The sequence below is a fragment of the Cydia pomonella genome, chromosome 17 (genome assembly GCF_033807575.1).
Source record: "Cydia pomonella isolate Wapato2018A chromosome 17, ilCydPomo1, whole genome shotgun sequence".
Lineage (NCBI taxonomy): Eukaryota > Metazoa > Arthropoda > Insecta > Lepidoptera > Tortricidae > Cydia > Cydia pomonella.
Genome location: NC_084719.1, coordinates 1,333,202 through 1,345,233, shown reverse-complemented (window position 1 = coordinate 1,345,233; position 12,032 = coordinate 1,333,202). Strand labels below are relative to the sequence as shown.

At 38.6% G+C, this 12,032-nt stretch overlaps 1 protein-coding gene across 1 annotated transcript in view; it reads left to right on the top strand.

Moving 5' to 3' along the window:
* The window catches only part of LOC133526927 (acetylcholine receptor subunit alpha-like 1), a 488,080-nt gene that overhangs the window by 443,775 nt on the left and 32,273 nt on the right, over positions 1-12,032 (top strand). Inside the window, exon 3 of the mRNA XM_061863787.1 lies at positions 7,578-7,622. Coding sequence (XP_061719771.1) covers positions 7,578-7,622 — 45 coding nt within the window. The remainder of the gene's footprint in view (positions 1-7,577; positions 7,623-12,032) is intronic.

The window sequence follows — 12,032 nt, the reverse complement described above, 5'->3', positions numbered from 1 at the left end:
GTGTCTCTTTTTCATGCGGTGAAATCCCCCCCACCCGGAAAGGGTAGCGACGCCCATTTTATCGACTCTCGAGTCGACTCCAATCTGATACTAATAGTAAGTAAGTACTTACTTAGTAAGCAAATTGTAGTAGTCATCCCTTCTTAGTAAAAGGAAAGTATTGTAAAGATACTACTTTTTAACCGACTTCAAAAATTTTCTGAACCAATGTTGAAAATTAGTTATCGTTTGAAAGTGGGTATATAGTTCCAAGATGGTCCTATTTTTGACAAAACCACGAGGAATTAAGGGAACTCCCCAAATCTTATAGGCGTTTTTTAGTTTCATCAACAGACCAGGCATTGCCATTCAAAAAAGTGCTATTTGAAGAAGTGGAACTTCTGATCAGGACCAGAAAATAACTCTTTAACGATGCGTATTTCACCCTAGACGATTTGTCTTCTTTGTTATGTTTGTAAAGAAGCTACTTGCTTAACCCTTTACCAGGCCAAGGGATATATTTCACCCACATCTTATATCGGTTACCGTAGTCAGGTTTTAACTCCAAACCACCTATAAAATATTTTGTCAATCCCTGAAAATATTATTTTATGATCTTCATTCACAACACGCTTCTAAATTGCGTAATATATCTTTGGCAGCCGTTTAAATTCACTTGAACGCTAATTTCAGTAAACTACGGATAAATTCGAACACTTTTCATAATTTCTATGAAACAGAAGTACATAGGTCGAATAATTTTTTGATATTTTGTAGATTTTGAGTGTTGAAAGCTAATGTAATCGGAAACATTGCTAAATATTCATGCATTATTGTGTATGACCAGAATTAGGATGTGGGTTGACATTATCCCATGGCCTTATTAGAGTTTAACTGTGTGGGAGCTATATTTCCCATGGCCCGGTAAATTGTCTTGTCATGTCATAAAAACTCACGTAAGTAAGTGATTTTTTTTCAGTGATTGATATAATGTTTCGTAGGAGATTTGGAGTTAAACCTTGACTATTATAACCGATATAAGATGTGGGTGGAATATATCCCTTGGCCTGATCAAGAATATAATAAGACAAAATCTAGTATGACAGTTCATTACTTAGACAGGCGATGGGATAACCTTAACCCACATTTTTATTTCTGGTTTAAAGGAAGATCTCCGACGTTCATAAATACATTTTTTACAAGGCGTTCAATACGGTTGCAACAGCATATAAAGTACGTATTAAGACACGCTGGTTCTTCGGGGCCTGGTAAAGGGTTAACGAGGTTTAAGGAATATTTGTGTAAAGGTCTAGCTTACATCATGGGTTCCATGAGGAATTGAGGCAACCTCTCAATTCTTGATGGAACGTAAAACTGTTTATTGACATAATTGTCGATAGGTATCCCATCTGCTCTAATTTACCCCACTTGACGGTACTTACATGAAAAAAAACTTCTCTTAAAAATAGGAAACCGACTTCAAACATAGGTATTAGAAAACAATACAAAAACTGTTATTGTATTTTCAGAAACCATACGGAAATAATGAGGATGCATCGACATAAGAAGAATCGAACATGGGCAAGATAAAGTTCAAGAAAAAAGCAAATATAATGTGTACTTGTGTGTAGTCAAAGAAAGTTGAAAAATAAAGCATAATTAATGGCCATAGAATACAGAACCGATACACGAACATTAAGACTATTAAAAATAGACATATAGGTTGATCGTACTACTCGTACTAATGTATTTCTTTTGTTCAATTATATTATTGCATTAAAGTTAGATTCTCTAGATATATATTATTCATAGGTTCTGTATTCTATACGAATTGTTTCAGTGTAATTATTGTACTAAATACCGTTGACCGCCTGTCAACAGTATTTATTTCTACATTACTATCACAGAAGATTTTAGGCCCTACAGTAGTTTTTGAATTAGTATTTACTATGGACAAATATAGCGAAATGTGAGTTTTTACCTAAAATATCAATCTTTTGTGAACGTGGTGTAGAGTATATACCGCCTAAGACTGAAGTAGCTACGCGGGCAACGTTTTCAAAATAGAATCGTGTTCATGGTCGGCCCATGGTAAAAATAATTAGGTACACGTAGACCCGCTAAATAAACCCCGTGGACCCACCAGGAGAACATATTGGAGAGACTAGAGATAATATACCGCTTTAAGGGCGGTCGCACTCGGCATTGACATCTGGCGTCTAGATGGCGGGTGGACCTCAGCGAATTTCAAAGAAATATTTATAAACATCCAATGACGTCCGGCTCGGACACCAGATCTTCAATCTCCTGATTCCTGTGGAGTCTCCAGGTTCCATCCTCTCCACGTGTGAGTCCTAGGATTTTTCGCGCTGCCAGACTCCGATGACTCAGGCACGTAGTCCAGATGGGTGAGGATCGTGCAGCCTGGAGGGCGTACTCTGAAGTTCCAAATGGCCGAAGACCGTCTAGACGTCCTAGGTAGGTCCCGCTGGAGAGATGAAATGCAAAAAGACCTTAGCGAACTCGGCGCCGTCGACTAGATGGAAACGGTTTTGGACAGAGAAGCATGGCGGTCTTTGGTGTCGGAGGCCAAGATCCACTTCGGGTCGCTGCGCCATAGCAGTAAGTAAGTATTTATAAACATACTGTACCTTCTGTGTACCTAACCCAAAACGAGATATTTAAGAAAAAGTCCACCCGCCATTCTGACGTCAGGATTGCGGTTGGATCTATGAAATCTTGCATTATACCGCACTAAAAGTATGCAGTTATATGGTACAGTCGCCATCAGATATATCGGAGTGGCCGAGGTGCTCAAAGATCTCTAAACACGCACTCTAACCTCTTGACAGTAGAGGCATGTTCAGATATTCGTGGGTACCTTGGCCGCTCCGATATATATGATGGTGACTGTACCTTCAGTTTACCTCTGTAAATAGAAATAGAAACCGGTGTACCTCTCCCCAAAACAAGCTAGCTAGGCTAAGCTCATGCACAATATAACTGCATACTTTTAGTGCGGTATAATGCAAGATTTCATAGGTCCACCCGCCATCCTGACGTCAGGTTGGCGGGTGGACCGTTTTGTAAAATATCTCGTTTTGGGGAAAGGTACACTGGTTTATATTAAAGGTACACAGAAGGTACAATATGTTTATAAATATTTCTTTGAAATTCGCTGAGGTCCACCGCCATCCTGACGCTTACCATATATCTAAGGACCGACCTTAGGGGCAATAACGATAGTGCTAGTTCAGTTGTGTCATTCACAAATTCGAGCCAATCGTGCTGTCTAACGCAACTAGATGCGATCAATCGCGTGCATAATGCGAACTCATCAACCAATCACGTCGTGGTACTTGTGGCGTTAGACTGCACGATTGGCTCAAACTCGTGTGCGTAACACCGCTGTACTGGCCCCATTCTTATTGCCCGTAAGGCCCGTCCTCAGATATATTATGTCAACGACACAGTCGCGATTTTAAAAAATCACATCGCTTCTGCTACCAAATTGTTGAGCATAACGTTTTCCTATCCATAGGTTCCATCTGTCCAGTAGGATCCACCATCTCGATCCACCAGATTGAAGAGATTGTTACTTAACTGATGGATCGAGATAATGAAACCTACTGAATAGAGCGGGTCGATTGGATATAACAAAGTACGCTTATATGAAACGCTACTCCGGTGTGCGAGTGAGACAGTCAGGCCAATTTGAACTTGCATTTGACAGAAAACTGACTCCATCAAACGCTACCAGTTCCATTGCCGGCCTCTTCGCTGCCTTCTATAGTGGTTCAATCTTACCTTGCTTATGAATATAAGGGGCGTGCACACCGATATTAGAGTAATATTGGAATCATATCAGTTAGTTGCGGGCGTCTCGCTCGCACAAATACATGCGTATAAGTGCGAAATGAACACACGAATGACAGCTAACTGGTATCATTCCAATATTATTCTAAAATTGGTTTAATGTCAGTTGCACTTTCGAATTGGCCTACATAGCGATTTCCTTAGCCTGCACACCGGATCGGCGTGTGGGCCGGCATCTAGCTAATGTAAAGCCACCTCATTGGGTGCTTTTAGCCTTTTGAACGGCAAGAACACCTAAAGATGTGGTGAGAGAAAGCCGCGCGTCCCTCATGCACTGCACTAGCTTTACAGCTTGCATTGCGACCAATGTATGCCGCTCACCGCCCCGCCGGTCGCGTGGGTCCAATCCACGGCCCTAGAAGACGTACTTTACATATAAACAAGAGCACGCGAGCATTTTGCGAGTTGTGTATGTGTACTTGTGTTATCTAGGCGCACAAACGGTTACAATAACAAGAAGTGTACACCGCGTGTGCAGTCCAACACGGGAGCACGGGTGCGATTCGAAAATAACGCGCTAGCGACGCATTACGACATTGATATTTTACCCTTTGAACGCCATAACAAAAACGTTACTCACATGCCAAGGTCACTGGCGCAAGTGAGCTTGAAAGTGCATGAGTATTACATTAGGGACTTTGACAGCGATTATAACAGCTATAATCATTAATGTGTTCATGGCCCTTAAATCATGTCTAGTGACGGCGCCTTTAGGTGTTCTTGACGTTCAAAAGGTTAAGGGCGTTTGCTAGCTGGCGCTAGTGCACAGAGCGGGCAAACACGCGCAGGTGCCTTTGTAAGTAAAATCAGTCGCACGCGTCCGCGCCAGTTAGCGTTGCTCATACTGTAAGAGCTCGTTCCCACTATGTCGGATGTCGTGGCGATTTTTAATCGTACGTTCCACTGGCAGAACATTTTATATGAAGCTGTTCACACTCGTCCGACAACGATTTTGTGTCGGATACGACATAAAATGTCGTGCGTTTTGCCAGCCCTCCCAGCCCGGAAAAAAATCGTGTCGTGTCTCGCTCGCGTACGAGTGAATATAGCGCTGTTCACATTTTGTCGGATGTCGGAACGATTTCGCCCGCGCCGCCCGCGCGGCACCCCCTCACACACCCGCGCGTCGCTGCCGCGTCGTTGCGATCGCTTCTTAATTCAGCTATCAAATTCTGAAATATTCATAAGGTAAATCTTTCCTTGAGAATTGGGTGTACCCAATATCTCCTTTTTTTAACTGCCTCTAATCGTTTCTTTCGCAAATAATACAAAACCACAAACATTTCGTCGACGTTCATCTTGTACTAAGCCTCGCTACCCACTCGAAAAATACACGCCAGCTGCGATCGTGCACGACAGACGACTAGTGGGAACAGTACCGCCGACACCCGATTGAAATCCGGATCCGACATCCGACATAGTGAGAACAGCGGCAACGACACACGATTAAAAATCGCCACGACATCCGACATAGTGGGAACGAGCTCTAAGCCGCACGCCCGCTCCATGCACACGCGCGACGTTGCGGACGCCCTATGCCCTAAACCTTACTTGAAAGTGTGAAGGTTACTCTGACAGCGGCTATATCAGCTATAATGTATTTATGACGCTTTGAGCATAGCTAGTTACGACGCCTTAAGGTATTCTTGGCGTTCAAAAGGTTAAGGGCGTTTGCTAGCTGGCGCGAGTGCACGGAGCGGGTGCACGTGCGCGGGTGCCTTTGTAGGTAAAATTCGTCGCACGCGTCCGCGCCAGCTAGCGTCGCCAGTTACTGTTTTTCGTTAACCCGCTTCAGCTAGCAAACTAATCGCAAATGGTCCGAGATTGGCGCAATAACCATGCATTCTCTTATCTGGATCTGGATGCACCTATTCACCAATGCTTGCTTTAAATTAACTTGTCGACTCATCCTGCTAATATTTGTGCGACCGTGAAGAAAATGTATGCCGTCAGTTATTTTTCAATTTATATGAAATAAAGGTGTTAAATGTATTCAAAAGTTTTTATTTCATATGTATATATAATGGAACGAAATACAGCTACTATCTTAGCTTGGCAAGCAGTTAAGAGTCGCTGATGCTTTTATTGTATTCACTGCGTTAATTTTAGGTTTAAGATTCTTTATTCTCACTAAGAATTTGACAATTCACTTACATGAGAACTTAAAACTACACAATTTAATCCTGCTTCATATGGCAAACGAAGGAAACGTTGCTTTGAACCGCGACGCAATCTCAAATGTTTCACTTTTACACAATTTTCCTGCAGAGAGACAAAACAAGTATGTACATAGTACCTTTTTACGATTTATTTTATCGTAACATATAAACTTAGATTTATTTTCTTGCTGCTAATTATGGTACTCCAACTACTCCATAAATACATTTACTTACCTACTTATTGCTTAGGAATCTTATTTCATGTTTAATAATAAGTTTATATAACGTTTCTAGCGGGACATAACGCGAACTTTAAAAAATGTAATGCTTTTTCTACCTTTATCACTCGAATATGTAAGAGCAAGAGAGATAAATAGACGAAACTTACTAGTTCAAGGTAACCACTCCTTTTATTGTCAAAGTTCCGAATTAAACAAACTTATTCTTCGGTGACATTTTTAGCGTTTATAAGCGACTATACGGATCCAGCATTTGCCGCTCATTCGGTTCTCCTATTGCACGCAAGATGTCAGTACTAGAGAGGATTTGAAAAATCATAATTAAGTAGTTTAGTGCCATTTATTGAGCAGTAATAATTTAAAAAAATATATAAATTACTTTTTCATTATATTTCAGGCATGCAAAGTGATGTAAATGGTTACAAAAGTAACTCTAGATGAATGACATTTTTTAGTTCCAGTTTACGCCGCAGCGCATGATCAAAATTATTAATATCATCTTCCCTGGACACTTTCGGTCTTTGGTGTCATATAAGTAATTAATGCTTAATTGAAGACCTTCCAAATAGGATATGACTCAATTGTATATATCAATAGTAAAAATTACCCAAACTGCTACCAAGGCTCCATCTAGTGCCAGGTAGAACAAACAAAGCGGCATTTACCACAATTAATTAACGAAAAAACTCGTTTTATTACTGCCCCTGCAAGCATTTGAGTGCAAGTATATATATATTAAAATACCTTATAAAAACGTCTTTTAAATGATATATATGGCTTGAGTATACAAGCAAGTTTCAGTGTTTAATAGCAATATTTTTCATTCAAGCATATGTTATATCAACTAATTCCAGCCCTGTACGTACTTAAACGTAAGTAGTGGTAAACAGAAATCTAGAATTTCTCATATTCTTTCATACAAAACACCTAACAACCGGCTACGTAACAAGTACTTTGTAAAACAACAGTTTATATTCGCCACTCTTTTTTTTAAATTGCTCAGTCCCTGCACGTTATCCAAAGTTGGTGTCATACAATAAAATAATGCTAAGAGTCAACCCTTTCAAACGAGATATGTCTCAACAGTATACATCCATGGGACAAATTGCCCATTCTCCTTTAAAACTCAATACGTGGTTAAGTCCCGTTTCTATAATTTAAATAAGACTACAATATGTTTTGTTTTTTAATAACTCATTCTAAAATACGTGTAAGTAAGAAGAATATTTAAAATAAAATAGTCAACGAATATTTTGGGCCATCCTACATTATACAACCTGATTTATAATTGATTTTATACTAATTGTGCTTTTTTTCTTTTCAGAACCTTAAGAATCAAATCATGACAACGAACGTTTGGGTAGAACAGGTGAGTAAAAAACATTACTATCTTTTACTGTATTTTATAGCCTTAGAATTTCATTAATGAAAACACTAACCTAGAAAAAACTGAGTCATATATGTTAACCTTTTATAATTATGTATGTCATGTGGTGGTCAAAACTTGGTAGGCGATTGACTCCCGATCGATTATGTCATTTAAATTTCAAATTTGATTAATTGCAATAAAATCTAAAATCCAATAACTCAAAAACGACATATGCCACTTGAAGAGTTAGACCTCGGTTATGCTGCATATTTAGAGCATAAAAAAAATCTCTCAAAAAAAAATGCAACAAAATGACTAAAAATTCAGTCAAGAACCTTATCATAGACAGACAAGAGGTTAAACAAAATTTCGACGTTTAATCCCAGATCAAGTCTATTCTGTCAAATCAGAACCCCTAGTGTAAATTTTTGACGTACGCGTTTGCGTTAAGTCTCATTTAGTATGGGATTTAGAAACAGCGCGCCAAGCGGGACGTTTTGGGAAACTCAAAATCCCATACAAAATGAGACTTTACGCAAACGCGTACGTCATGTTTCGCTATCGAATAAATTTACACTAGGGGTACAGTTCAGTTAAGTTTCTTTATTGGTCAAAAATATTTTACAGGTCACACAGGTACCTACATTTGAAATATGATAGTTATACGGCCTGATTCGAACTTTAAGAGATATATCAGTGTCAAAAGTGACGTTGCTTCAAACAAAAACGTTACTTGGCACTGACATATTCAATCCGTATCGTATCTTTAGGAAATTTTTAACATATCTTAAAGTTTGAATCGGGCCAATATACATTTCTAGCTAAAAATAAATAGGTCAAAGTTTATGGTTCCCTGAGTAATAATAGTGCAATGCATTGTTATTAAAATACTTTATTACATAATCTCTGTCATAAAATCATCAACAGAATAACATGCTTAGTCTAGAAGTAAGTTTTTTAGGGATATCGAATCACTTTCTATAAATTTAATATCATTAGGAGTTTTGTTATATATTTTGGTCCCCATTATCGGACCTTGAATGACCACTAAATACTCGGTTAATCCTAATTTAGGTAATCCTCGCAAGTTTAAATTACAGTCAACCCACCGTTTCCATTGACTGACAAACCAAGACATCCATCTTCCTAGGGACCAACCTCAAGTATCAAACCCCAAATGTATACCACACTCACTCAAACGCTCACAAAAGACGTCAAGAAAACAGGATCTCATAAACCCGTTTAAACCTTTGACAAATGGGAGGAAGGGCCAGCGAGAACCGGACGGTCCTTTCTGCAGACGTCAACTCCCTGACTAATAGGTGTCGGCCGTTTTGTTCACTTTTAGAGCTCCGATACCATCAAAAGGACTACAATGTCTGTCAAGGTGTCTCAAAGGACGCATTCTGTGTGGATGCCTTCACAGTGAAGTCGAAATCTGGAGTTGGTAAATCGATTTTGCCAGCAATAAACTAAATATAGCTAAGTTTTGCGAATAGCGGGTTAGAACAATTGGTTGTGATTTGCAAGGTGCCAATTATAATTGTTAAATTGGATCTTCAACTTTACATTTCTTTAAAAGCAATTTTCTACGAAATTTGAAAGTTTAATTTTACACGTGTTGAAAACCGCCATACCAATTTCTTTTATTAAAAGGAACAATGATAATAAAATATGGTATGCCTCGTATGTTTTCAAAACAGTTCAAGGACGAGTATAAAGGAGATGTCCACAATAATTGAAAAGCGCGGTCAATACAAGAAAAACATCTTCGATTCCGATTTTCGGAAAGAAATTCCAGCATTCATCACGAAGAATATAATCACACAAAGTATCCTCCTTAATGGAACTAAACAAACAACTGAAGACGTTGTTTATTTTGTTACAAGCAAAAGTCGAGAACATTCGACTATCGTCGGCCCAATAAATAAATCGTAAACTCCGCTTGGTCGATCATAATTTTATTATTACGAGAACTTTTACGAGTAGGTATGTGGACGGTAAAAAACTTGATCTCAGAAAGGGATCGCTGTATGAATTCGGCGAGAGTGAAAGAGATAAAGTTTTCGGGACTAATCAATATGTTGTTAAGGGGTTGTAAACGAAGCGTGCTTATGAATAACAAGAACTGAGTAGATTAATATTCTTGAAGGATAAGTCGCCATGTAGATAATGTATAATTACGGCGGAAGCTCCTTGAAGATAAATGAGGCTTTAAATTTAGTAAATTAGGAACCAACTTAAGTCAAGATTAACTCAGATTAGTATGCGAGCCGTGAAGGAACTCGGGATGAGAAATTTGTAAGGTGTTTTTATGGACGTGTAAGCTAAATAGAGTTACACTTTTTTACATCTAGGGAACAAATCAAATAATATTTTTTTTTACTGCAATTGCAATTTTAATGTATTTTTGTTTTTATTAATTTATATTTTGTCTAGCTAATTTTATCAAAATTGCTATAATATTAATGATTGTGTAATTATGGATCGCATGTATCTGAAATAAAAGAATTTATTATTATTATTTACTTCTCCTCTTCTTCCTCGCGTTGTCCCGGCATTTTGCCACGGCTCATGGGAGCCTGGGGTCCGCTTGACAACTAATCCCAAGATGTGGCGTAGGCACTAGTTTTTACGAAAGCGACTGCCATCTGACCTTCCAACCCAGAGGATAAACTAGGCCTTGTTGGGATTAGTCCGGTTTCCTCACGATGTTTTCCTTCACCGAAAAGCGACTGGTAAATATCAAATGATATTTCGTACATAAATTCCGAAAAACTCATTGGTACGAGCCGGGGTTTGAACCCGCGACCTCCGGATTGCAAGTCGCGCGCTCTTACCGCTAGGCCACCAGCGCTTAATTATTGATTGATTAATATTTTTATTTTACTTATGTTTCTATAAGTAGTCATACTACTTTATATAAAAATTATTAACTGAAGAAATGGATCTTATTATTTACAGTAAAGAAAAGTGACAAAGCCGTCCGGTGGCCGAGGCCGGAATCGAACCATCGTCTTCAGCTTACAGTACAGTTCCAAGAATGCTCGCTAAGCTATATAGAATGGATTCTAGGGAAGATCTAATAAGGTTTTCAATCGGTGATAAGGAGTTTTTATATTTCCAAAATGGACAGCTTTACTTTATTTGCTTAGTAAAGTTTGTAGAATTGCACCTAAACTTAAAGGGACACAAATTTGTTCAATTTTACAGTCCTGTTACAATAATTCAATTCCGTACTAAATATTAAATGAATTTGCTCCCTCTCATCTCGAAACGTGTCAAAATGATATTATTCCAATCCGTAAACAATATCTTACCTTTCGGCGTTTCTATTAATATTAATAAAGTGTAGGGTAGTTTCGAAAACATGTACGGGGTCCGAACGAGGATGATTTATAACCTAGGAGAGTTATTGTACGGGTTTTATATTGAGTTATTATAACCATTTACACTTAAGGAAAATTTCAACTATTTTTATTGACAATAACAATATACATAATGGATATATACAGATGATTACTATAACTAGCTTATATCTAAAATAGGCCCTTGAGGCATTGTACCAAGGATGCTGGGCATTTCCTCGTTGTATCGCAATACTGATACGTTGTGCGAGGAAGCCGCCAGCTCGTCGGTCACCAGTTACGTCAACCAGACGTTTCGCGATTTCTCCAAAAAACTTGTGCGCGCTGGGACCCCATGGACCTAGAGTTTCACCGCCAAAAGGTACAAAATGGTACTCTCTACCGAAGCTCTTATATTTATTACGTTTCAAAATTTCGGCGCTTTCCGCAAATTATTAACTTTCTTATTCATAAAACCACGCAAATTCTGCTGAAGAAGCAGATGTTTACATATCTCTTTATAACAAACAGTGATATCAAAACGACGGATAGGGACATAACATTATCAACGATTTTCTAGATTTGATAAACTTTTATTAATGAATGAATAAAATAAAATCTTCATTTCAGGCAACTAGTGGCCCGTAGATAAAACCTTAAAACTAACATACATATTATAAAAATATGTCTTAAAACTAAGCACTACAAATAACATTATGGTTGCGGTGCATTACGCAACCTCGCAGTGTCACGGAGCCGGCCTCGGAACCGCCGAAACTTGACCCTTCCTGATTATAACCCCAGCTGGTACCATCAATCAGTTTTTGGGAACATTTATCTACATACCGTAACATACAAAACAAAATTTATATACAAAATACTTGGGTAATCTAATAATTACATTATAAAAGTCTGGAATAAATAATTACTACAATATAACAGAGATAATAAATTTAGACAGACAGAGATAATAAACTTAGGTTGCCAGAGCTCAACGAGGGGTGGGAGGGGGTTAGGGTCGGCAACGCGCATGTAACTCCTCTGGAGTTGCAGGCGTACATAG